Source organism: Lynx rufus, unplaced genomic scaffold, assembly GCF_022079265.1.
Source record: "Lynx rufus isolate CCGP_SWC_20201006 ecotype Redwood Valley unplaced genomic scaffold, mLynRuf1.p SCAF_15, whole genome shotgun sequence".
Classification (NCBI taxonomy): domain Eukaryota; kingdom Metazoa; phylum Chordata; class Mammalia; order Carnivora; family Felidae; genus Lynx; species Lynx rufus.
The window spans coordinates 45,238,142-45,265,216 of NW_025814829.1; the positions used below are offsets into that span (position 1 = coordinate 45,238,142).

A 27,075-nucleotide genomic window follows, 5' to 3' on the forward strand; every position below is an offset into this window, starting at 1 on the left:
TAATTATATAATAATGTGTTAAATGGTAGGATGCCAACGGAGAAAGGATAACAGATATGAAAAACAACATGATTGAAGAAATCAAGGAAACTTCAAATTCCTTCTTTCTTGGAAGATAAGCCAGCTGAGGCACTGCTACCCAACAGAAAGATGAGCGTCACATACATCATCTTTCATTTTCTAGTAGTCACGTTAAAAGAAAGAAATAGGCGGAATTAGTTTTAATGATACATTTCATCAAACTCGAGACATCCAAAATAGTGTCATTTTAGTAATGTAATCGGTATGAAAATGATTAATAAAGCACATTACATTCTTTTACACATCCCACATCTTTGAAATCTGATGGGTATTTTTCACTTACAATACATCTGGGTCCAAACACTTGATCTGTATTTAGATTTCATAAACTCTATTGTTGGAAAAGTAGATTCATCTACCCAAGTTGTTCCAAATATATTTAAAGGTTTTCTGATAACTGAATCAAGTAAGTTTTTAAATTAAATTTAAGCTACTTAAAATTAAATAAAATTCCGTTTCTTGGCTGCACTTGCCACACTTCCACACGTGGCTTGGATGTCCCACATGGGCAGACTGAGATGATCGCTTCCAAATAAATGTGGCTTACAAGTCCAGGGCCTCCACAGTGTTTGCTCTGATGGTCTTACTGCGGTGTTATCCAGTGTGACAAAAATATATTATAACTAGTCTCAGGATGACTTCTTGGGCATCTGTGATCCCCTTAGATTGAATCTATACATTTGTCAAGCTTTAAACAGTGGGTTAAACAATTTGCATGGCTCCTTCTTGCTGTGTGTGGAGTGGAGGCCCTGCCTCTGGCTGAGACAAAGCTGTAATTCACAGGTTTCTTCCCACTGGGTGGTGAACCATTTATGACTCTTTATAGGGAGGGAATACAGGCAGGAAACAGGAATGTTTGAACGAGGAAACTTGTGAGGCCCAGCAGCCAAGCAGATGCTGCTTCAGGTGAAGCTGTTTCAAGGCACAGGAGAGAAGGTGCAAGTTGGGAAGGGCTCTTCAGCCCTTCCTGTCCCAGACCCCCAGGCAAAGGTGGCATCCTGGGGCCTCCAGGCGGCCACCATCAGAGAAGTGCGGTGGGAGACACCTAGGGCAGAGTGTTTTGCTCAAGGAGGCTTCTGCCTGGGTAGTCCTGGTAACCAAGCCTCCCAAACACCTTAACTGGTGGGCGGCAGACTTCGAAAGAGGCGGCCAGGGCAGGGAGAGCATCAACAGCAGCCAGCCTTACTCTGTGCACAGAGTCCCGGGGAGGAGCCCAGCAGAGACGGAGGAAGCGGGGTGCAAAGCTGAGACCGCGGTAGGCAGAGGTAGCAGCCAACTAGCAAGGTCGGGGTATTGGTGAGGTTTGCCTTATACCAAAGGTTAAAATCTTAGAAGATGGAGAAACAGGCAGTGTTCAGTGACGGCTAAGCAATGCGATGGGCTCCCAAGAAAGGCTACAGAACTGCTTTCTACTAGGGCGTCAGGATACTATGTGTTTTCACCCAGTCTGGGAAATTAAAAAGAGGCCATCTTATTAGCATGCAGAATCTAAGACACATCACAGCGCCTGGCCATCCGGTCTCCTACTGCCACAGTTCTATACAACGAACATATCAGGTCAGACGAGCATTCAGGACAGGTTAATACAGGGCGACTGGTGGGACATGGGGGCGTTTTCAGTGCTAGATTTGGAAAAGTCCCAGACAAACCGGCGTGAATTAGTCCCCTAGGCTGATACCACAAAAGGGAAACAGAAAAAGGAACACGGTGTGTTAAGAAGGCAAAGTAGTGATTTCATCCTTACCTTGGTAGTTTTACAGAATGGCTGTAAATACACCGCAGTCAGGTCTCCTAGGGGTCAAGTGAGCCAGTGAAGCTCAGAACACTATAGGGACTTTCCCCAGGTCACACAGCTAGTCAGGGGTATGGGACAGGACACTGATTCGAAACACACCCTCACCTGGTCTTTTAGCATCATCTGACATATAACCTTCTCCCTTATAAATTCCTTCCCTCAGTCACTGTCAGCACTTGTCCTTTGAAACCTTAAGAGCTGCCTGCCACCCCCTGAATCAGCCCCAGTATCTCAGTACCCTGCAGTGAGCTCTAAATAAAAGTGAGCTTCTCCTCAACTAAGATGTGAGTGATCTCTCAAGATCACTACCAGGTCCTAGATTTCGTTTGATCACATAGTACCTCCAATTTCCAAGACAAGTCAAACTGAAACTCAAGATTAACCCTCCTGTTCAGGGTAGGGCAGGGCATCCTTGCTCACACATTCCCATGTACCCGCTACTCACCCTGCCACCTTCCCGTCTCCACAGTAAGGAGCTCCATGGATGTGGCTCAGCGGAGGCGAGGCTTCTCCTAGTTCTGTTCCAGCTCCAGCTTGAACTTGGTACCGATACAGCTGCCCAGGTGTGACCTCCCTGTGGAAACCAATGAGCCGTGACCATTACATCCAGAAAGTGAGACGCTGCCCTGGGTCCTTTGCAGATGGCTTGCAGGGGTTTAAAAGAAATATTATGGGGAACATAAATGTTAAACATATGCTACGTTATGTAAATCCAAGTTCGGGCACACAGCCTTACACAGCAGCAGAAGGTTTGCAGACATATTGGTTTCTGTATTCCCAGTATGTCCCACATAGTATACATGCAGTAAATGGTTGCTAGAGAGAACCACCGAATTAACCAACAGTCCTATACAATCTAGGAGGATGGCATTTCGAGTATACCTTTATCGTGTTAAAAAAAACAACCACAAGCCAACTATTGGAAAACCAGCCATCTGCATTCTCGAAGTAATCAAAGACACTGAGGAGGAAAGCGTTAGTGTTTGGACTCAGCAGGGTCCTTCCTGGGTCTTCGGGTCACAGTTTTCTTGGGTTTCGAGAGAATTCTTGTCTTAAAGAGTCTGAGTCCTCAGGGGGAAGGACAAACTCTTTCCTAGAAGAAGGGGACAACAGCTTCCGCCATCATTCTTGGGATGCCAAAAATCCCACAACTAGGAATATGTTAAATGACTCCCCACCTCTAGCCCTGCCCAAATTTATATACACCAGGAATTGGGTTTTATTGGTTGACTCCAGAGATGGAAGGAATTTATCAGACTCTCTCTAGAACCTGAGCGCACTGATCAGGTAGAGGCATGAAAGACAGAACATTTAAGTGGGGGTAAGGGACTCAAGAGAGGGCTGCTGTTTCCAAAAATAAACTCTGCCCTTCTCTTAATTTTGCTCAGTGCCTGCCCGGATTGGAAAACTCCCACCAAAGTCAAGCTCGAATGGGAGTTACTTAGGAGGACAGGATCCCAGAGGGTTATGGGGACTGCCATGAATGGCCACCACAAATCTCCTGCCAACAGCCTCTCCTCCTTAACAGATTCTTCAACTCAGCCACTCTCTTGCTTAATGCCACAGCCAGCCAACGGGAAATACTGTGGGGTCTCAGAAACATCTTTAAAAACCTCCCTAGTGGCTTTTGATTATTTTAATAGGAAAGACATCTAAATATTAAAGACTTTTCAAGCTCCACATTGGCTTTTTTTAGGGAAACAATCTTCTCACGAGAGTGCCAGATATTTCAAAAGCAAAAGCAATTTTTTATTCTAATCAATTCTGATGGCTCCCTTTTCAGAGTGGTTTCTGTCAGACTTCTCATCCAGCCACCCATAAAAGTCTCACACTGCCCCGCAGCTGGGAAAAGATTGGCCGGGAGCGTCAAAATGTGTTTACGCTTCTTGTGGAGAAACTCAGCAGCAGGTTGCCCGAACCTTCAATGACCTGAGTTTATAAATGGCACCGTGTCACAAAGGAAAGGGAACCAAAACAAGACTCGGTCATAAAACTGGATTTTAATCCTGAGTCTGCCACAGGTAGCTGTTCAACCAAATTGAAGTCTTAGTTTTCGCATCCACAAAATGGGGTACGACTGACTTTAACGGTTGTGTGTGTGTGTGTGTGTGTGTGAACGCATGTGTGGATACCATGCTAGATGCCAAAGGTCATTTTAACTGCCTTATTAGAGAAGCTTGAAAACTGATTTTTCTTTTTAAATCTGTCCCATGAGCTCCCCTCTCATTTTCATGAGCTTTGTGCCCATTTCATTGTCCCCCAGGTGTAATTCAGAGAGCAGGTATGACAAGAAAAGTGGAGTAAAGCTCAAGGTGAACGTCATCCTCTACTTTCGTGCAGCTATGGTGGACTGCAAATTGGCCTCGGTTCCTTCCGTCCCACGTTCACGCCCCTCCGCAATGTGACGTTGCTATTCCTCCCATCAAGAGACAGAGTCCATTTTGCCGCCCCTTGCGTCTGGCATTGGCCGTGTGACTTGCTGTGGCTAGCGGGACGTCAGCACGAGTAACGTACGAGCAGGTGGGGGCTTGCCCCCCCTGCTGCTGGTGCCCTCCCATCCACCGTGAGGACAAGCCCACGTGAAGCCTGCCAGGGAATGAGAGGTCATGGTCGTCTTCCCAGCCCTGCCGGCTGTTTCAGCTCAGCCAATAGGTACAGGAGCTTGCCCGGGACCGTCTCCGCTGACCACACCAGTCCAGGTGACAGCACCCAGCCGACCCGAAGGATCATGAAAAATAGTGTTGGTGGGGCACCTGGGTGGCTTAGTCGGTTAAGTATCCGACTCCTGATTTCAGCTCAGGTCATAATCTCGTGGTTCATGGGATCCAGCCCCGCATCAGGCTCTGCACTAACAGTGTGGACCCTGCTGGGGATTCCCTCTCCCTCTCTCTCTCTCTCTCTCTCTCTCTCACTCTCACTTTCTCCCCCTCCCCCACTCGTGTGCACTCTCTCTCTCTCTCTGTCTTTCTCTGTCTCTCAAAATAAATAAAACTTAAAAAAAAAAAGAGAAATTGTGTTTGTTGGTTTAGCCTACTTCATTTTGTGATTATTTTCAATGCAGCAAACACTAATCTAGCACCTCTGATACCACTTTTGCCTTACCCCAAGTTCTGGGCAGTCTCTGAGGAAAGTTATAAGGCGGTGGTAATGTGCCTTTGGGGATACAAACCTTCTCCTTTAGACCTTGAACTCTTTGGCGCCAATGATCTTACCTTACTTAGTCTGTGTTACCAGCACTGAGCACACAGTGCCAGGAACACAGCACAACTCACTAAGCGTAGAAGGAACAGAAGAAAAAGAAAAGGGAGCTGGAAGGGAAAGAGAGAGAGGGAAAGAGGGAGGAGCAAAAGAGGGAAGCGTGAAACACACATCAGGAATGAGTCTTGAAATGAAGGTGTGCCTGCAGGACACTTGGCTTCCTCGCTCAGCTATGAAGAGTCAACTACCGTCTTCAAATGGTAGAGGAGCTGTGGCAGATTATCCAAAAGTTACAGCAAGGATCAGAAATTAAATTGTGTCACTAGACAGCAGTCGACTCTGATCAACTTATTTGTGGCAAATACTTTCAGTCCAGCAGAAGCACCTCAGAGAAGAACCTCTTTTTTTTTTCCATGATCCTAATGATGGCAACACTACTCAGAATACTTGCTCGCCCCTTCCTGGGAAATATTTTTCTTCATCTCAGATACACCACTTTAGAATAAAATCCCCTCTGGGATTCTGAACACTTCTCCAGCTAAGGGCATGTTGGAATGGAAAAAAGTGGGAAAGGGGAAGCAAGACCCACTCCCAAAGCCCCAGGAAGCCCCATGGTTTAGAAAGCCCTACTGCCCAACTCACACGTCCGTGAACTTCCTGTGAGGATTTGTCACCACCATGGGCAAGCCATTGGCAAATGGGGGCTCACGAAGAACCTGGTACCTCACAGGCCTGCAGCCAGAGCACAGGGGACTATGGGGCTGGGAAGTTAGCAGAGCTGCGTCAATCTCCATCCGCTCATCAAAGGTGTAGACCTTCACCCCCGAGACCTTCCCGTCCACATGCAGTTTGATAGTGAGTGGGGTGTCACAGAAAGTGTCTAAGGGGCCCAGGTGCACAGACTCCTGGTGTTCCAGCAAGATCTCCGTGTCAAAGAGTGCCTTGGAGGAGTCCATGGAGAGGTAGGTGACCCATAGGGTAAGGGTGTCAGCTTGGACCGGGTGCTGGAAGAGCAGCTCCAGGCTACAGCCTTCCGAAGGGCAGGGGACCGTCATGTTCATATGGTACAGGTGGAGCTCGGGACTCCAGGCCTGCAAGCTCGGCTCACAGGGCTGGTCCACGTCTGGAGGCCCTGAGGGAGGTGAACAGAAAGACAGATGCGTCAGAACTGCCATTGAGTCTAAAAATGACTAGCTCACGTGAGCAACCAGAAAGAAGAAAGAAGAGAGCTTTGAGCCAATCCCCACAGAAGTTGGTCGATGTTGTGGGGTAGATCTTCAGTCCTACTGAGGGCAAACGTGTGACAATTTAGAAGTATTGTGTCTTGCTCCATACCCCTATACATGGGGCCTCTAATAAGCGTAGTCCAGCAAGGCTTCCAGAATGGAGCGGGCCCACGTGGAAACATGAAGCTAATGCAGACAAGGTAAGTCATGTCCTTAAAGGGTCCTTGATCAGAGGAGAATTATTTGTACTGAGTTTATTAATAATGTATGATAAATCAACACTTCTGAAACCCTGTTTTATTTATTAATAAGGCCAATGTTTGTTTCGGTCCGTCACTACATTTTGTTTAACGAGGCTCTCCGCAAAACTTTTTTCACTCCCTAAGATCACACCTTAGCAGTCCTTCCAAATGACTTTTAGCCGAATTTTACAACCATACGTTGAGATTTTCCTTTTAGTTCAGGTATGAGCAGTTAGGTCACTGCATGGAGGAAACTGCAGGCAGGAAATAGAAGCATGTATTTCTGAGTGGGGAGAAAAACAGACATTCAGTAGCTAAGCAAAAAAGGGATGGTCAAAAATCAAATATTGCAAATATATTAAGGTGAGTTCTGTGAAAATAATCTACACAAATGGTGTTCTTTCATATCACACAAGGGGAAATTCATAAAAAAGTGCTAAATTAGAATCAGCAGAGTCACAATCTAATTGGTGCCGTGCCATTAGCTGTGTGACCATGGTTAAGTCTTTATAAGCCTCAATTTCCTCACTGATGAAATAAGTACTATTTAACCCCTGGGTTACTAGGTTAGTGTGAAAGACCTATACAATGTTCCATGGAAACATTTGCAAATTACATTTGCAAAAACAGAATTATTTAGCCCTTCAGAATTTGGAAAATAAAGAATGCTCCAAAACCCAGAGGAGACAAATTCAAATGTGTGTGGGGTGTGTGTGTGTTTGTGTGTGTGTGTGTGTGTTACGTCTCACAGTCCTTATTATCTTTGGCCTGTACTGTAAATCCATTCATTCATTTATTCATCCATTCAACAAAAAATGACTGTGTACCTCCTTTACACCTAGCACTGATCTGGGCATCGAAGAAAGATAAGCAACAAAGATTAAGTCATAATTCTCACAATAGGGTGACAGGGCACAATACTAGACAAAGCGGTAATGGCATCTTTGAAGAAAAATGAAGAAGGATAAAAGGCTAGAGAGGGATAGGGTCTAATTTAGATTACAGAGCCAGGAGTTCATTCCAGAAAGATATTTAAGCAGGGAATGTGGTTCCATTTTCTCTTCATTGCATTTTAGAAAGTAGTTGGTGGTCAGTAAGTGTTCGTTAAGTAGGTTTGGATCGTATCTGTAGATATGCGTGTTTGTGCACACTCTGCCGGGGAGTCAATCACTTTCATTGTGTATATTTTAAGTACGACTGGGTTCTCCATCTTTTCAAAGCAAAGGAAGACCAGTATTTCTTAGTGGTATTTTCCAATAGCTGTCCCCAAAATATTAGCCGAGTAAAACCCCTTGGAAGCCAACCCAACAGCACCACTGTCTCAGAAAATTTTTATCATGATCTCATGGTAAGACAGGAGCGGAGGCCTTGAAAGCTGATTTGATTTGCCTCGAGACACGATTCAACAATTAGAACCCAGACCTTCTAATTCCTTTCACCTCTACCACATAACTTTAAAGTCTGCCAAGAATTAAAAGGAGAGAAATTCAGAGCCAGGGAGTTGCATGGCCATTAAAACACTAGTACAGGACAATCTGTTTGCCACAGAAAAGACTTTTTATGAAATGCCAATCTCCACATGAGTCCAACACAATGCCAATGTGAATTTCAGAGTCGTTTTTCATTCTTCCTTGAAAACTCACATCTGAAAAAAGTTCTATATGTCCAATCAGAATCAAGTACAATGTCTCCCTCCCAATTTCTCCTTGAGGCTCCCGTCATTTGAGTGACTGGGAGCTCAAAGGGACATGTTACAGACACTGTTGACTCTAAAACCACTGTCCTTTTTCTTTTCTTTTTTCTTTGTCAGAATCAAGAGTGCAAACTAACTCAAACAGGACTGTGTCAATTAATCTCACTAATTAGTTTTCATGATCTTAATAAATACAAGAAAAAGAAAAAGATGACAACGAGGTAAACACTGAAGATGATGGAGATGGAAGAAGTCAGGCCATTCAACAGAAGGTGCTAAAACCCCTGTCAACAGCATTTTCCGGACTTGAACGAGGATAACATTTATGCTTGAATTCGTCCTAGAGGCCTTGCTGTACGTATGTGAGTGAGTATTAACTGAGAAGTATGGTGAGGACCAGGAAAAGGGACAGCTAAAAACACTTTCCCCCTCCAAGAGTCTAGGATGTAACTTAGATCACATCCAAAGCACAACCAGTACCCCGTGATTAACGGACTCATAAAAGAGCATAGATGAGAACGATCAGTTTGGAACACCTAGTCCACCCCACCCCCACCCCCACCCCCACCCAGACTGGCTTGGGCCGAACGTCGGTGTTCCCTGCAATGTGTTCTCTATTACTCTCCTGATAGAGAGCAGCTTACACTGTTATGTGGCAAGGCAGCTCTGTGGGCTGGTAGGGGTGCGTAATACTGAACGCCTGAGCTCTCATCCTGAAGTCACCCCCTGAGCTCAGCCGTCCTTCTCCATCCCTCTGTCCTCTATGCTGACCTCTGCTCTGCCACAGCCATCGGGCCTCCATGCTAAGCACACGTGGGACACACGAAGGTGCCAGACAGTCTTTCCCAGGCCCCTGGAGACACATCCAGCAAACCACACACACACACACACACACACACACACGGGCTCCCTTCTTCTCACCATGCCACTGCTCCCCCCTCCCCCCCACCCCCATTCTCAGCAGCCACCAGGTATAAACAAAAAAGCTACGGTGCTTTACCCACAGCCTCCTCTGGAGTCCAGTAACCTGAGGAGTCACACACACGCCGGGAGGAAGCTGCGTGCACGTACTGACGGAACGTCCCATCTTCAGCGCAGGCACCACACACGCTGCCCGGGACCCTGGGAAGATGAAGGGGGAAGGGACACAAGGAGAAGTGGTCAGGTGAACTGGGATCACAAAATTCGAAATCTGGAAGGCCTCTGGGGGCGGGGGAGTGGCGATGGGTAGTGAGGCCCCGGGGGGTAACTGGGAACACAACTGTTTGTCAACTCATTTCCTTCTGGGGTAGACCTCCTCTTTTAAAAATTCATAGTGACATGAAAATCTCAAGGTTATGAAGCAGAAGAATTTAACTAAGTCATAAAGGAGGCCTGTGGAGATGAAAGCAGACAGCTTCTATCCTAGGAACATTCAACCCAAAATAATTATGATCTGAATCTTTCAGCATAAGACCCCTAACTAGGCTGACTTTTAATAACCCATCCCAAGACCCCTTCCATTGCTCCCAACTAAAACAGACAGCAATTTTCAGAGTAAACTCATTAACTATATGTGGCCTTATGTTTTAAACTCCCCACTTGATGTATGAAAGTCATGTGAAATGTGATGCCCCCTGGCTCTCCATCGCCTGTGTGAATTCCTCCAGATTTCTTACCATGATCCAAGGTTCTTCACAAGCTAACTCCAGCCTTACTCACTTTCGTTCCTTTATGAACTTATGTCCCCAGCACAATGAACTCATCACCATTCCTCAAATATACAGCCCTTCTCACAGCTCTGTGAAACATGCTCTTCTCTCTCCTGAAAAAATAGCCTTTTAAAGCTTCTCTGCTTAACAAACTCCTATTCATCCTTCAAAGCCCCTTCACATGTAACCTCTGCAGTGGTATTTATGTCTACTCTTCTGCCTGGCAGGCGCTCTCTCTCCTCTACGCACCCACTGCAAGTTCTGGCTCCTGTCTTAGGACAGGACATTCCCGTTCTCTCCTTTGCCTATGAGCAGGCCCAGACCAAGTTCCAGTCTTTCTATGCCCAGCAGTTAGCATAGGGACTGGCTTCAGCCATCCCTCTGTAAGAGCTTGTTTTATGAGCATCCCTGAGACTATCAGCACACTCTACAAGGAGCTCTTCAAAAGCCAAATGACAAGGTGAGAGCACTTGATGAGGCTCATCTCTGATACTTAGAATCTTTTTAGAAGCCCAACTGGGCATCTGAAAATGGAGGCATTAAGCCAAGGTCTCTCCCAGCTAGAGAGAGAAAATGAATATCGTGTAATAGACTAGAAAAATAATATGATTGTTAAATAGAGATAATAATTATGCGATTGGCTCCCTTTTCTTCCAAGCTCCCGTTTTTAAGCACCTTATATACCTGGCATGGTGCCACAAGGCGCTTTTCATAAATCATTTCTAATCCCTACAAGAACTCTTGTGTTTACAAATGAGGACACTCAGGCTCAGAGAGATTAAGTCAACTGCCTAAGGTCACAGCAAGTTCCTTAATTCCTTTCCGCAAGTTCCCCAAAACCATCCAATGTCCGGGACCTTGGCAATGAAGAGGTGCAGTTAACTCCAACCTCTGACTCGGGTTAGCACCCACTTCTAACGTGGACACAACTCCAAACCACACTTCCTTGATGTACTTGGCCTCTCCAGGGCCACTGCTGAGTGCGTGGTTGGGCTCCTCTCTGACATAAGAATTCCAAATACCTACTGGGGAGGAGTAAACACAACTCCGAGCGTGACACAAATCGCTGGGTGTGTGACGCGAGTCTCCCCGACATGCATGTTGGGAGGCCTCCACGCTGTGGCCCACCTAGCTGAGAAAACGAAGCAAATTACAGCCTTTTCTGCCAACAGACTCATGGCATGCCAGTACTGATGTCTGCTCTATCGTAACGTTTGTACCAGAGGGAGAATTGAGAGATTAAATTGTTTACGTGTGTTACATAAACTGATATAAAACTCCAGTCTGCACATGCCCACAGGAGGACTTACTGTTCAGCCAGTCCGACCGAAGTTGCACAGGGTCACCCTTGCGGGAAGAGGATTCTTAAACACATCACATTTGTTGACTCACAGATGGAGCCCAGGAAAGCCTGGGTGCTGATGGCCATCAGAGCTGCTCTGGAGGATCGTTAAGTGCTAAGTCACGTCACGCACTGAGCACTAAGTCACATCAAGGTACTGAGGACGGGTCCCAAGATCCAGCAGGCTGGGAACGCCACTTTGAAAACCGATTCGCCTGCTTGCCCTCATCCCCATCTCTCCCTGTCTTTTCTCCCAGGCTTTCGGCAAAGGTGGAGTGCATGGAAACATGCTCCAGGGACATGGAGCTCAGTTGCTGGGGTTGCACACCCAGGGGGGAAGTTCTAAGTAGAAGAGGGGCTATCTACCTTCTAAATGGGAAAGCTCGAAGTTCATAGAAATAATCGATTCCAGGTTTCCCGTTTCTGCAATTCGAGCAGATGCCACACTTTCACCTCTGCTCGGTTGCGGGGTCTGGGGCTAGCCACCATGCGCCTCTCTGGGGCTTGGGTCTCTCACTCATGGGGCAGGAGTCGTGCTCGCCACAAGGACCGAGGGAGACAACTGCCAGTACAATACCTAGTGCAACGCTTCACACAAAGATGGACCAAAGAGACAAGAGCCACTGCGGTCATTTAAAAGACGGTGGCAGGGCTTGACAGTGGAGAGCCCGCACAGGCCAGCGGTGGAGTTCTGGCCCTTTCCAGAGAATCCACGTTCCCCCAGACTCCCAGCACTGTCACAGGGGATGCTTTTCCTACCTTCTCTCCTTTTTCACACCTTCCCTGGTATTCATTTATACCAGTATGCAAAGGATAAGTAAGGAACTAATTTTAGGTATAACGATTCTCTTCAAAAAAAAAAAAAAAAACAACACATGTATCAGGTGTCTATTGTGGCAGGCCAAGGGACAGAGATACAAAAAATAGTCCTGCCCCCAGGGAGTGGCAGTGAAATGGGGCAAATGGGAGAACACACAGATAAGGACAACTCCGTAAGACAGTAAGCCATCAGTGGGGCAGGCACCAGGTACAAGAGGAAGCAGAGAAGGCATTAGAAACACCACAAAAGTCGGTTAAGCCCCTTACACAGACCCTTACACAGTGAATAACCTGCCACCCCCCCCACCTCCAGCTGCCTGAACATACCACACTTCCCCCCAACACCACTGTGCAGGCAGCAAGTCTCGGCCCCCCGCCCCTCACACCAGGGAGGATTGGTTGACCTGGACAGGTAGCAACTGCCACCTCAGCTCTGTCAGCTCATCTTCATCACCTTTGTCAACCTCTTCAAGGCTCTGGAAGCATGCCTGATCTGACCGTGACAGGCCCCTCGCCAAGGAGTAAGCACGTATGACGAGCCAGGGGCTTACCTGACAGCCCCGTGAGCTCTCGCAGGGGGAGGACGACTATGGAGGGCGGCCCTGAGCAGCGGTCCGCAGGTTTACAGACCCAAACCAGGGCTCCCCTCACTTCGCATCCTTCGTCCTGCATGTCCGACATGCCCCAGAGACCCCAGAGACATGCCCTCGCCCGCGGCAAGCGCCTCTCTCACCTGTCGTGCACAACCCCACTGATTGGAGGAAGCCAGTGGATGGTGAGGGAGGTGTGGGTCTGCCCGATGACCATGGGTGGGATGGGAATGGGGGTGGGCTTCCGGCTTTGACTCCACTGCTGATACACAAGGTCCAAATAGCAATGCATCCGGGCCACCTGGTTAGGGGTGAAGCTGTCGGTGCAGTCATCATCTGTGGAGACAAAAAAAAAAAAAAAAGGAACAGGAGAGATGAAGGCTTTAACCGCCAAGGCCCACCGAGGCAGGGGTGAATTCTGCCTTGCTCACACCCTGAGTCACTTAACACAAAGCCTCACACGTACTGGGTTCCCCAGGGACTTGTCAGGCGAATAAATGTATGCTGTTCCAGAGAGTATGTAAGCCACAGTGGGAAAGAGAAGGCAGAGAAGAGCACTGCTGATCCCTAAAGCAGGGCCAGTACCTTGCTATGAGGCCGAGCCAGGGGGAGACTCACGCCCTGGGGTACAAGATTGCTCGGAGCTGACGGTTACTTATTCAGGAAACCACAAGATGGCAGTGTTTCAGCATATGGCCTTTTTACTCATGAACATCTCCAGAGTTGCAGACACCTGCTTCGTGCCCAGTGACTGCCAAGGTTAGGGAGGATTCGGTGGAGACGCTCAAGGAAAGAGAGAGCCAAAATGTCAAGGATGCAGCAGGACTGGGAACGGTGGTCCTTACCTTCTTTTTGGGGCCTGCAACATCTCCCTGTTAACATAATTTTCATAGGGCTGGAAAAGGAGTTATTTTAGTTTCAGAGCTTTTTTTAAAAAAATATTTACTTATTTTGGGGGAGAGTGCCAGCGGGGGTGAGGGGCAGAGAGTGGGGGCCAGAGGCTCCGAAGAGGGCTCTGCGCTGACAGCCTGACGGCAGCCAGCCCTATATGGGGCTTGAACTCACGAACCACAAGATTATGACCTGAGCCGAAGTCGGTCACCCAGCTGACTGAGCCACCCAGGCGCCCCTCAGAGATTTTTTTAATGAAAGCACACCAGCCGAACACTGCCCCCTGTTCCTTAGATGGTTTTCCCGGCCCACTTCAAAGGCGGTGCCTAAACAGCTCTGCCCTCTGCACCCCATTGTCTGGTCTCCCGTGGCAAGGGCCACTGTGTCCTCGTTGGGGGGAGGCAGGGCTGCTGGTCCTTATGAATTCAGTGCGCCTGAATTATATGCCAAAATGAGACAATAGGTGACCAGGTCACCACTCTTTTCTTCCCTTCTTTCCTTCAGAGGCATGACCAAGGCCTTGTGGTTTATCTTTTTTTTTTTTTTTTTTTTTCGGAGTCAGGGAGAGGATAGCCTTAGAATTATTACCAAACAAGACCCTTCACCTTACAGAAAAATCATCCCTTCCTTCTCCCTAGAATAAGTCATCAAATCAAATCAGTCCTTACTTTTAGGGATAAATTTGAGTCCGTCACCAAGAGATTATGATAAGTACTACTTTTTGCCAGAAATGAGCAAGAGAAACTGGACAAGTAAGAGACATAATCCAGGATAACAAGACCAGATAATAGGGTTGTTCCCAGGGCCAGGAAAGTAGTGCCATTTTTTAAATAAGACAGCACCTGTTTTTTGGTTTTTTTTTTTTTTTTCCTTTGGTAGGCAAGCTAAGAATCAGCCCTTGGCTCATGTTGGAAGAAGCAAATCTGATACCTTAAAAAAGAACAAAATAAAAAGGAATCCTGAGCTTGAGCTTAAAATTAACCAGGTCCATCTTCTTGACTAATTTCAAAAACAGCACAGAGGCACCTTGACCCAGAAACCTCTTTCCTCATCACTGTTGGGAGTCTCCTTCAGAGAGAATGCCTAAGAACGTGGGCAAGAACAGGAACAACCAAGTTCTAGAGGTCAAAGCAATCTCAAGAGAGCTTTGGGTTTTGTCTCCTTTTTAAACCATCCAAGAGAGAGGGGTGTTTTTCTTTTGACCTCTAGTGGAGGAGAATCCAGCCCCTTAGACCCCTTCTCATCTCCATATTTGTTTAAGTTCTTCAAAGACACACATGAAAAAGAATATGCCGTGGTAAATACACTTCAGCCCTCTGGCATGAGTGACTGCTTCACAGGCCTCTCCACCTCCCACACCTCCATACCCCGCCCTGGCCCCAAAAGGCCCCCACGTAATCTTCATAGCAGATACACATACTGAAACTGTCGGGATACCTGTATAGCTCATGTAGTTGCTGAACGGAGCCCCCGGGAAGTGGGTGAAGCCACAGGTATCGTTGGTAGGCTCTGGGTCCTGGCACAGCTTACTCTTGGGAGTAGGGGCGGTGTCGGCACAGAGGTCTCCCGTATCCATGGATGGCACTGTCTCCCTACAGGGGTCATCACAGGATTCCCTCTCACTGACCCCTTTGAAGACATGGTAGAGTCCCAGGACATGCCCCACCTCGTGGATCATAATGTTGGTATGGCCAGGCATGCCATAATAGGCTGGGTTGAGGACAACGCCACCTGGAATGGAAGATTTGGAAAACATCTCTAAGCATGTAACGAATAGCAGCCTCTGATCCTTAATTATGTCTGCTGGTAAACATCCAGTGTTCAATTTCAGCCTCTAAGGGAATACTGTATAACTTTTAGTGGCATTCAGTCACCTGCTTTTCCCTTTGGTCACAAACACCATCTGAACTAATTAATAAATGCGTCTTTAGCCCCCAGCATAGATGAGGGCTGTTCTAGAAGCCAGGGAGAGCAATAAAGATGAAACGACATGATAGAGGGCCAGGATTCTTAGCGCTGGCTGCACATTAACAGCACCTAGTGAAGTTAAAAACACAGATGTCCTAGAGACCTGAATGTGAGACCTGAAATTATAAAAATCCTAGAAGATAGCACAGACAGTAATATCTCTGATATTGGCCATCGCAACATTTTTCTAGGTATGTGTCCTGAGGCAAGGGGAAATAAAAGCAAAAATAAACTATTGGGACCTCATCAAAATAAAAAGCCTCTGCACAGCAAAGGAAACAATCAACAAAATGAAATGGCAACCTACTGAATGGAAGAAGACATTCGCAAATGACATATCTGATAAAGGGTTAGTATATAAATTATATAAAGAACTTACACAATTCTATACCCAAAAAACAAAGAATCCAATTTAAAAATGGGCAAAAGAAATGTACAGACATCTCTCCAAAGAAGACACACAGATGATCAACAGACACATGAAAAGGTGTTCAACATCATTCATTATCAGGGAAATGCAAATCAAAACTACAATGAGATTTCACCTCACACTTGTCAGAATGGCTAAAATAAAAAACACAAGAAACAGTAAGTGTTGGTGAGAATGTAGAGAAAAAGAAACCCTTTCACACCACTGATGGGAATCCAAACTGGTGCAGTCACTTTGGAAACCAGTATGAAGTTTCCTCCAAAAGTTAAAAACAGAACCACCCTATGATCCAGGAATTGCACTCCTGGGAATTTATCCCCAAAATACAAAAATATTAATTCAAAGGGATACATGTACCCTTATGCTTATTGCGGCATTATTTACCACAGACAAATTATGGAAGCAGCCCAAATATTCGTTGACTGATGAATGGGTAAAGAAGAGATGGTACGTGATATACAACACTATTCAGCCATAAAAATCTTGCCATTTGCAATCATGTGAATGGAGCTAGAGAGTATAATCCTAAGTAAACTAACTCAGAAGAGGATAAATACCATATGATTTCACTCATAGGTGGAACTTAAGACACAAAACAAATGAGCAAAGGAGAAAAGAGAGAGAGAAACCAAGAAACGGATTATTAACTATAGAGAACAAACTGATGGTTACCAGACGGGAGGCGGGGGGGTGGGGAGGATGGGTGAAATAAATGACAGGAATTAAGCATACTGGTGGTACTGATGAACACCAGGTGATGTATGGAAGCGTTGAATCCCTACATTGGACACCTGAAACTAACATAACAGTGCATGATAACTCCACTGGAATTAAAAGAAAGTGAAACAAAACTGTCAAATCCGTTACACTCTTGAGGAGGGCACCTGTTGGGATGAGCACGGGGTGTTGTATGGAAACCAATTTGACAATAAATTTCATTAAAAAAAGATCCATTACACTCTTGGTAGAAATGTAAATTGATACAACAATTTTTATGGTAAAGAGAATGGAGGTTCCCCAATGTATACTTTTTAATTACATTGTTAATTCATTTCAAAAAAAATCAGTGTATATGTGGCAGCAAAACAACAAACAAACAAACAAACAAAAACACAGATGTCCAAATGCTAGCCCCGATGAAATGAATCCAAATATTCGAGGATGGGGATCTATGCCTTAGTATTGTTTGAGACTTCCCAGATTGAGAGCCATTGGTATGGATGAAAGCACATGGGGTTTAGAGTCAGGGAATTCTGGGTCTGAATCCTGGCCCTCCACATACTAGCTCTGAGGACTTGAACAGCTATCTGAGCTTCTAGGACCTCAGCTGTGCCGTCTGTAAAGTGGAGATGATGACACCTACTTCCTGCTTTTTGTAGGTTTGGGTCTTCTAAAGCATTTGGCATGCTGGAGGAGTTTAGTAAATGACAGTTATGTGTGCTTGCTTCTGAATTCATGACCCATACTCACAAGGAGCCAACGACCACTGAGACGAAAGACAAGTCCAACCAAACTACCATTCACTTCAGAATGTCAGAGGCACTACGGGAATATGTCCCACCCTCACCTCCCCCAAATCTCCCTGAGAACACCAGGGAGGTGTTTCAAAGAACAGTTGACTGCATTCATCCGGGCTTGGATGAAAGTAGTGGGCTCCCTGTAACCTTCCAAAAGTAAAGGCTAAAGACCTCTCAGTGTCCCAGCTTCTATGTGTCTAGCTTCCCGATCCCAGCTTTCCAATCTCAGATTCCCAATCCCTGCTTTCCTCCTCTCCCCACGGTTGGAGCCACTTGACCTTCAAACATTGTCGGGATCGGGCCTCATCCTCATCTCTAGGACCTGAAACAGGGCCATGTCAACGGCTCTGGACCAACCCTCTGGTTGCTTCCAGGCTGCCCCTGACCCTCTGATTCAGATCTAACCCCAACTGCCAAGCCGTGCATCATCCCTCCTACCTGAGCCCTCCCTGTATCAACAGTCCACTGAGTACGGCAGTCCCTCCAAAAGAACGGCTCTGCTTTTCTTCTGGAAGATCCTTTCCAGGGACTGTCTCATTTCTGAATTCTATGTGCTGCCCTAAAGACAACTACATAAATGGTTTCATGGGCAGAATGGAATCACCGGGTATCTGGTGCCACACCCGGTGGCTCAACCTGCCCTTTTAGTGACTACCTTCCAGCAAATGACAGTTTCTAGGTCCAAGTTCTAGCTTCTCCCAGTCTACTCAGACATGCTGACATTAACCAAGGCATGCCCAGGCACGTCCTGAAATACACTATCTGCTCTCACATCTACATCAGAGCCAGACCTCACCTCCCTTGTTCATCATTTCTATCACTTCCAGTAGAAGTTTTTATTCTCTCATATTAACCTTTTTTCCTTTTATAAAATTATTTTCTGTATATTTCTTTCATTTGTGCATCATTATGTCAACACAAAGTTATTTGAACACAGATCTATTCCAGTAACATCCTGGGTGCTCAGTATTTGCATAAAGCCAGCAAAATGCAGCATTTCCATGTTTCAAGATGCTGACCCCTTCATGTTTACAGCAATGGCACTAGTAATCATCATCAAAGTTCATACTTTGGCTCTCAACTCTTCTTTGTTTTTTTTTAAGGTTATTTATTTATTTTGGGAGAGAGAGAGGGCATGAGTGGGGTAGGGGCAGAGAGAGAGAATCCCAAGCAGGCTCCATGCTGTCAGCACAGAGACTCATGCAGGGCTCAATTCCATGAACTGTGAAATCATGACCTGAGCCGAGATCAGGAGTCAGACATTTAACCGACTGAGCCACCCGGGGGGGCCCCTCTCAGCTCTTTTTCATCCACATGAGCAAAGCTGCTCTAAGAGCACCATGCTGTTTGTGTCATCACTCTCTTCTGCCTTCCTCCACCCCAACCCTTCCCCCACACACACACTTAACCTGTTTCCCTCCTCCTCCTTTCCCTTCCCCCACCTCTAAGCAAGATTTGGATTCAAAAAACCAATCTGGGAGTGCCTGGGTGGTTCAGTTGGTTAAGGGTCTGACTTCGGCTCAGGTCATGATCTCATGGTTCATGGGTTCGAGCCCCACGTCGGGCTCTGTGCAGACAGCTCAGAGCCTGGAGCCTGCTTCAGAGTCTGTGTCTCCCTCTTTCTCTGCCCCTCCCCTGCTCACGCTCTGTCTTTCTCTCTCTCAAAAATAAACAAACATAAAGAAAAAACCAGTCTCAGGGGGCGCCTGGGTGGCCCAGTCAGTTGAGTGTCCAACTTCACTCAGGTCATGATCTCATGGTCCATGAGTTCGAGCCCCACGTTGGGCTCTGTGCTGACAGTTCAGAGCCTGGAGCCTGCTTCGGATTCTGTGTCTCCTTCTCTCTCTGCCCCTCTGTCGTATCTGATGGTTAGGTGTGCTTGAGAAAAATGAAGCATGCCACACCCACCACCTCCTGCAGATTGGCCTAAGAACTATAGCTTCTGAAAAGGCTTGCAGCAATTTTGTTAAACCCTTTGCTTCCCAAACTCGTTTGAACACAGAACCTGTTTGGGGTAGAATACCTTTCGACGTAAGGAATACTGGATTCCTTAGAGTACAATTCATACAAAGTACCAAAGACAAAGAAAACTCTCAAGTAACAGTTACTTTCTACCCATACATATGGTCAGTCCATCTCAAGTCCTCTTGGGATCTCCTCCAATGGTAGAAGAAAGGGGTTATAACTGAATAGAAATAAGATTACAGGAAGAAGGGCTGGCAAAAATAGGAAGGAGGGGTGGCTGGGAGTATGCTTCTGGGAGCACTGGATGAGGATGAGAGTGGTCATTATACTAGTGGGTGTCTCATCATCCTCCAGAAGTTTCTGCCTCAACCCCAAATGAGATATTTCCCAATATAGGAATATTCTCCTTTCAATAAACCAGCTTATTTGTAAGACGAGGAAGAAGCATAAAAATGCAAGTTCTTACCACGCTCAGCAAATCTTCTCCACACCAACGACAGTGGTGAGGGTTTTCTGCCATAGCACTCTTAATGCACATTAAGGACAGTGTAGACTTAACCAGGCAACACTTAAATTTTAATTAAAAACATAAATCTTTTATGTTCTATTTTTTTTTTACTGTTCTATTTTTTTACTCCAGAAAGATGAGACTTTTGCCCCCAAATCATTGTATGGAACGCACAGTAATAAGTTCAGTTGCTATGTGTGTGTCAGGTAGAATGTTATATATTCTAATTTAGAAGTAAGTGCTGTGTGCACCAATACATGTTGAGGGAAAAGCCCGGGATCCTCTTACAGTAATTCTGCTCGCTAGAGCCTGAGGTTAGGAAATCATGCCGGACCAGAACTTAAGAAATTTGGAAGGTGGCCCTGACCCTGAGTAGTGTATGACCTTGGCTCTGCTCCTTCATCTTTCCCAAGGTTAGCTGCAAAATGAGGGGGCTAGCCATGTTTCTCACCTAGAGTCCCTCTCATCTCGTGCCTCTAAGAGCTAACATTCGGGACTGTGTCGGCAATCATAAATACCACGTGAAGAAAAACTTGGGTTATCACGACTGTCACCCCCTTGGCCTCGTAACCTGTGTTCCAAGACTCCCCACCTCTCGGGAGCCTGAGGGGCAGGAGAAAGCTGGGCATGAGCAACCACATTCTATTCAGATCTGCTAGACCTTCAAGGGATCCAGGTTCACCACCTGCTCATCCTCACGCCCTCTCCTTCCCGTCCCATGTGCAGGGGGTCCCACATGCTTCTTCTAGTCAACCTTTATTCCAACTAAAACACACTTGTGAAATTATTAAGGGAGTAGGTTTTAATCATACAATCACACACCCATCTGGGGAGGAGGGGAGAGACTTTATTTCATGGTTTAGTTTATAAAAGTTCTTTCATGTGTTGATAAAAATCACACACACACACACACACACACACACACACACACACACACACACTCATACCAAAGCCTGAGTGAGACATAAATACTGGCTGCCCAAAATCTAAAAAGAAGAATGGGAGAACTTCTTTTCATTAAGAAGGAATGAGACCTGGGGGCGCCTGGGTGGCGCAGTCGGTTAAGCGTCCGACTTCAGCCAGGTCACGATCTCGCGGTCCGTGAGTTCGAGCCCCGCGTCGGGCTCTGGGCTGATGGCTCAGAGCCTGGAGCCTGTTTCCGATTCTGTGTCTCCCTCTCTCTCTGCCCCTCCCCCGTTCATGCTCTGTCTCTCTCTGTCCCAAAAATAAACGTTGAAAAAAAAAATTTTTAAGAAGGAATGAGACCTGATTAATAACAAATAAAAACAGAGTCCCTCAAATGACAAGCCCTTCCTGCCCTCTATTAGTTGGGTCTGACAACGGAGAGTCTGAGGAGCTGTGAATTCCCACCTGCTGGGGGAAACGTGTAATCCTTTTCCAGGAGCAACTTAATAGGAATAATAAAAAGATACTACCAAGTGCTACTTTCCAGTTCCTATTCTATGTTAATACTCACACAAAGCAGCAGCATCTTCTGATGCGCCTATCTGTGCCCCACACTTTCCTGCCTTTCCATTACTGGCATGGGTCAGACTCTGAGTGGGTACTGGGGGGTCCTCACAGCACTTCCCAGAAGCCTCTCACACAAGATGGCCTTTGGAGTGACGTGGGCTCCTTCTTTGGCTGTGGACACTCACTGGAAATGTATCGACCCTTATCTTTGGGAATACTCCTTAAAAGCTCTCCAGGCTACTTCCTGATCTGTTTCATGGTAATATGAGAGTTCTTAACTCAAAGGGTTGTTACGGAGATTAAAACAGTGATGTGGATAAATAAGCATTTAGCTGATTTTCTGAAACAAAGTAACCCCAACTGTATTTTAGACCATTTGCCAATATTACTGTAATTATATAAGGCAGCCTGGCCACACAGGCTTACCTGCCCCCACCTTTTGTTGGCTTCCTCCTAACCATCTTCATTCATCAAGAAACTGGGATGGTGTCTGACGACAAATAGAGCAGGCTTTCCAGAGTGAAAACTGCCATCGCCAGGCAAGGCAGACAAGCATCTCTCCACGCGAGAAGCTCTGATCTGCCCCTAGGCTGCTCACACTTTTTCCATGTTGTTCGGGTCCTGACATCCATGGGAACCCAGGAGACAGATGAGATTTGGACAGAGTTGCGAATAAACAAGTGCCCATTCAATTCACACACAACACACTGACATTCAAAAATTTTTTGCAATAGCCTAAAATTAGTCCAATAGTGATTGTGTATGGAAAGGAAGTCTTGCAGATTGGACTGTTCCTTTTAATTACTCATAGACCTTGTTGGGAGGTCAGATTTACCCAAGACACCTTTCTTCTGCATTTCCAATAATCTATTCCTTCCTACTTCCCTAGTTATACAGAATATAATTATCATTTCTTACACTCAAAACCACTGCTCAGTTTTGTTTCTCCTCAAATGAGGGATAAAATATGGTGATAGAATAGGGGGATGGGATTTCCTTCCCTACAACTGAATCCCTTTCTTTGTGTTCTCAGCTTCTTTAAAAATTGTTTTTAATGTTTATTTATTTTTGAGACAGAAAGAGAGAAAGAGAGTGTGCACACGCAAATGGGGGGAAGGGGGGCAGCGGGGAGCAGAGAGAGAGGGAGACACAGAATCCGAAGCAGGCTCCAGGCTCTGAGCTGTCAGCACAGAGCCTCACGTGGGGCTCGAACTCACGAACTGTGAGATCATGACCTGAGTCAAAGTCCAACGTTTAACTGACTGAGCCACCCAGGCATCCCTGTGTTCTCAGCTTTTATTTGCTACATGGAAACAGGAAGTAGAAGAAAGACATGACAATATATACTTTCAACAATATCTTGGTTCTTCAAACTTTACTCTAAGACACTATCAGACTCTAACTTCATTCACCTCCCCAACACTTGTTTTGAAAGGCTGCTTAGGAGATGACGACAAAACCCAGGAGTGCCCACTCAAGGGAAACTTTGAAGCGACAGTGTGAATGGAGGGCAACATTTTGGAAGTACTCACATTTTACCCCAGTGGCTCCTGGTCCCTTAGTCCATTGCCAATTCAAGAGGTCAGGCTCTTCTACATTCAGCCATTACCTCCCTAGGAGGTAGAATATGAAGTGAAAAGCAAAAAAAAAAAAGGAAGCCCTTTTCTGTCTGTGAGATTTTCAAAGTGTATGCCATTTGGGCCCTGAGGAGATTCAGGGTTTAGCCAACATGGTAAGTGAACGAGGGTAGTGATCCTTGCCTCACATTACCAATGCCATCAGCACCATCTTAGCCCGGAACAATTTTTTTTTAACTAGCGGAGGAGAAAAGAGATAAAAGGGAAATAATGGGACTGTACAGATGGTGGTGGGTCCAGATAAAGTGGACTGTATTCTATATTTCAAGACCCCAGTAAAAGGATTCAAAATAGGTGCATGGATCTGACAGCAGGGGGATCTTGCCTTATTCCAGTAACAGATTCCTGAGCAAGTGCCCTAGTTCTAGAGAAAACTGGCTAAGAGGGAAGAGGGACAGAGAACCTCCGCAGAGACCCCCTGAAGGTGGGGCCTTGTGATGGAAACAACAGTCATCTCATGTGACCAGCATCACCTGATAATTATTAAGGACAAAATGCATTCTTTCCCCTATGACCTTGGCATTTGTAAGCCATCTCTAAAGACAGACACAGCCTCAGGCAAAAAAAAAAAAAAAGTTCAATTGACTAAGAGTAAATATCTACTACCCAGCTAAGTAGGGGCTCAAAATAGAAATTAAGTTCAATTATAGAAGAATAAATAAAAGTTACATTTCTTGCATACATGAATGTATATATTGAGACTTGAAGTCAATCCATGCCAGCACCACTAACTTGTGCATAGAACATAACATGAAAGGGGCTCCCTGGATGTAGCAACTGGTGGCCATATGTGGCACAGCTGTTGCTTAATGGACTGACAGGGAAGCACAAATACATTCTTAGAAGACCTTTCAGCCTTGATTATAAGGGACAAGCTAAAACAATAAGACAGGGCTGTTGTGTGGTCCAGGGGATGGTGCAGGGGAAGAAAAAAAGAGCAGTTGTTGACTAAAAGATGAAATCTCAGCAGTAGAGAGCCCAAGTCCCAAGGTGATGCTGCATTTCCAAGTTCCAACTGGCTTTTCTCGGCTTTGGAAGACCTCCAGAGTGGCACATGGTAAAGAGAAGGATTCCCAAAGCTACTTCTATTAAAAAAGAAGAAGAAGAAGAAGAAGAAGAAGAAAAGAAGAAGAAGAAGAAGAAGAAGAAGAAGAAGAAGAAGGAGAAAACAACTCAGGCAGTTTGAGTAAAGGACATGAGTTGAAACGACTTGAAAACAGTTCTGTAAAATTTTTAGGGCTGAATGTTATATGGCCATAAAACAAGCAGGTTGAGGGCTAGTCTGCAGGTGCTTCCATAATTACTTCCAGTTACTGGCTGAACCACAGTCCTCCAAACACACTCTCCACAACAAGGGACAAAGTTACCAAAGTATGCCTCGGGGTGGAGGAAAAAGCACTTCAGGGCAGGGCAAGGGAAGAAGTCACGGAGGCAGATGGACAGACAAAGGGAGAGAAAGAAAGGGAGGTTAAAAAAAAGAAGAGGTCATGGAAGCTAGAAAAAGAAGCAAGCTTTTAACAAAACCAGCCCAGAATCCATCCATCTCCAAATCTTGTATTGGCTTCTTAGTTTTACAGCCTGTGGTCTCCTTAGAAGGAAGTCCTTGTTCTGGGCAAGACTGAACCAAGACAGGGGCACCCGGGTGGCACAGTCAGTTAAGCGTCCAACTCTTGATTCTGGCTCCGGTCGTGATCTCACAGTTTGTGAGTTTGAGCCCAACATCAGGCTCTGTGCTCATCAGCACAGATTGGGATTCTCTCTCTCTCCCTCTCTCTCTCTCTGCTCCTCCCCCTCTTGCTCTCTATCTCTCTCTCAAAATAAATAAAAATAAACTTAAAAAAAAGACTGAACCAAGACAAGAATGTGCAGAGGGTGAAGATTGTGCAGTCTGATGTCACTTTCTGTCCTCTTTCATAGTCTCTCAGCCCACTCCTATTTTCAAGTGTCAAGCACTCAGGGGTCTTTAGCCACCCCCACACCATGGGAGAAAAGTAATCTGATTCATAATAGCTGGAAGAGATCATTACCCAGGCACTGGAGACAGTCTGTTAATCCTGTCCTTGCTTATGGATATGGTAGTGTTACACACACACACACACACACACACACACACACACACACACACACTCATACCAGAATTTTAGGCACCACAAAGTATAAATGGGGAAGATATTTTTAAAATTCATTTATTAATTTAGCATTTATTGAGCATCTGTTCTATGTCAGGCACTGTTCTGGACACGAAGGGTCCAATAATGACTAGGACATGTTTTAAAAGAGTAGACCTTTCAAGTAGTCACAAAAAAGGTGATTGTTTACTCCACCTACTTATAAATGCATGAACCTACCTTTGGAGCGCCTCAATTTCAGGGCATGAAATTCATATCCTAGGTCAATTTTATCTAAAGCCTTCAACATTCAAGAATGCTCCCAATGTTCAAAACCCCAAGGCACCCAGAATAACCCCATTTGCTGAATGTCATCTTCTGACAATTATCTATAATAGCAGCCAGTGGATAATTCCTAGGGACGGTCCTCATCTTGTTCCCGTCATGTAGCCCCGTCTCGTGAATGAGGTTTGCCCTGGGGACTCCTAAGTTCTGGTTGGGGGAGAGATATCGCACCTCTGAGCAAGTTTCTGCTGCTTTCACCTTCCCCTGCCCCCCATGGTGCTGTTACTTTGCCTTTCCCCAGATAGCTGCCACATCTGCATGACCTTGGTTTTTGCTGTTGTTTAGTTTTGTCACATTTTTTTAATGGTAATTTATTTTTAAGAGAGAGAGAGAGAGACAGACAGAGTGCAAGAGGGGGATGGGACAGAGAAAGAGAGGGGGACACAGAATCTGAAGCAGGCTCCAGGCTCCGAGCTGTCAGCACAGAGCCGAATGCAGGGCTCAAACTCACAAACCGTGAGATCATGACCTGAACCGAAGTCAGATGCTTAACAGACTGAGCCACCCAGGTGCCCTTGCATCACCTTGTGCCAGCTCTGGCTCTCTCCTCCAGTCCACTGGGCCCCAGAGGAGCCAATACCTTTCCTGGGCACCAAAATTCTCCAGGTTGAAGGTGAGGTGGTAGACTGAGGCCACAAGTAGAAAGGGTAATCACAGACACGTGGTATTCGGAGCATCTACTACTCTTGCTGCTGCTACTAATGGAGCTAACAGTTATTGAGGCCCTACTATGTGCTAGGTTCTCTTCCATGTGCTTATCATCCCCATTTTATACTTAGGAAAGGAAGGCTCAGAGAAGTGACTTGCTCAAGATTCCATTTGTTCTTATCGAAGGGAGGCCATAGCCCACTCTATTATTCAAAGACTTTTTTCTACATGACCTGAAGACCCGATAAGTTTAAACCCTCATCAGGAGCCAGGTTCAAGTTCCCTCCCACTCAGTTCTGGGGTCCCCTGGACACTGGGGCATGTTGCTAGTGATCTGATCAGGATTTCAGAGTGTTCTTTGGCCGTACAGGCACCACCTAGAACAATTAGAAAGATGACTGGCCCAGAAAACTCTGAAGTGTCTAACTTCTGTGCCAGAGAACGACAGATTCTCCTCTCTAGCCTGGCCAAAATGACTTGTACTGACTTCATTTCTCTGCAGCAGCTGCATCTGTGGCCCACACGGGACTTTCTCAAAGCTCTGTCTTTAGGTAGCTGGTATACCCCTGAATCCAGCTCCTCCTCTTGCTTCTGTGAAAGTCCCTTCATAGTCAGATTGCAGAGACCCCAAACTCAACATATCCAAACCAAACCAGCTCCCCATGTGCTCCTTCTCTTCCTGTATTTTCTACCTTGGCACCACTATGCACTCAGTCAATCAAACAGAGTTCCTTTTTTTCCCATCTATTTATGATAACAAGTTTCTCAGCACTCAGAGCTATCAAAGAAAACAAAAGGCAATGTATAACTGGTGCTGAATCTTGTTGCCCTGTAGCAATAACTACTATTCATCCACAGAGACAAGAACTAATTTGAGGAAGAAAAGCCACATTTTTCTCATTAAAATA

General features: G+C 45.9%; 1 protein-coding gene across 1 annotated transcript in view; it reads right to left on the reverse strand.

Annotated features, from left to right (window-relative positions):
- PAPPA2 (pappalysin 2) overlaps window positions 1-27,075 on the reverse strand; it is a 267,658-nt gene that overhangs the window by 131,098 nt on the left and 109,485 nt on the right. Inside the window, exons 4-8 of the mRNA XM_047077368.1 lie at window positions 15,006-15,299; window positions 12,821-13,013; window positions 9,236-9,357; window positions 5,717-6,206; window positions 2,322-2,450 (exon numbers count right to left, since the gene is read on the reverse strand). Coding sequence (XP_046933324.1) covers window positions 2,322-2,450; window positions 5,717-6,206; window positions 9,236-9,357; window positions 12,821-13,013; window positions 15,006-15,299 — 1,228 coding nt within the window. The remainder of the gene's footprint in view (window positions 1-2,321; window positions 2,451-5,716; window positions 6,207-9,235; window positions 9,358-12,820; window positions 13,014-15,005; window positions 15,300-27,075) is intronic.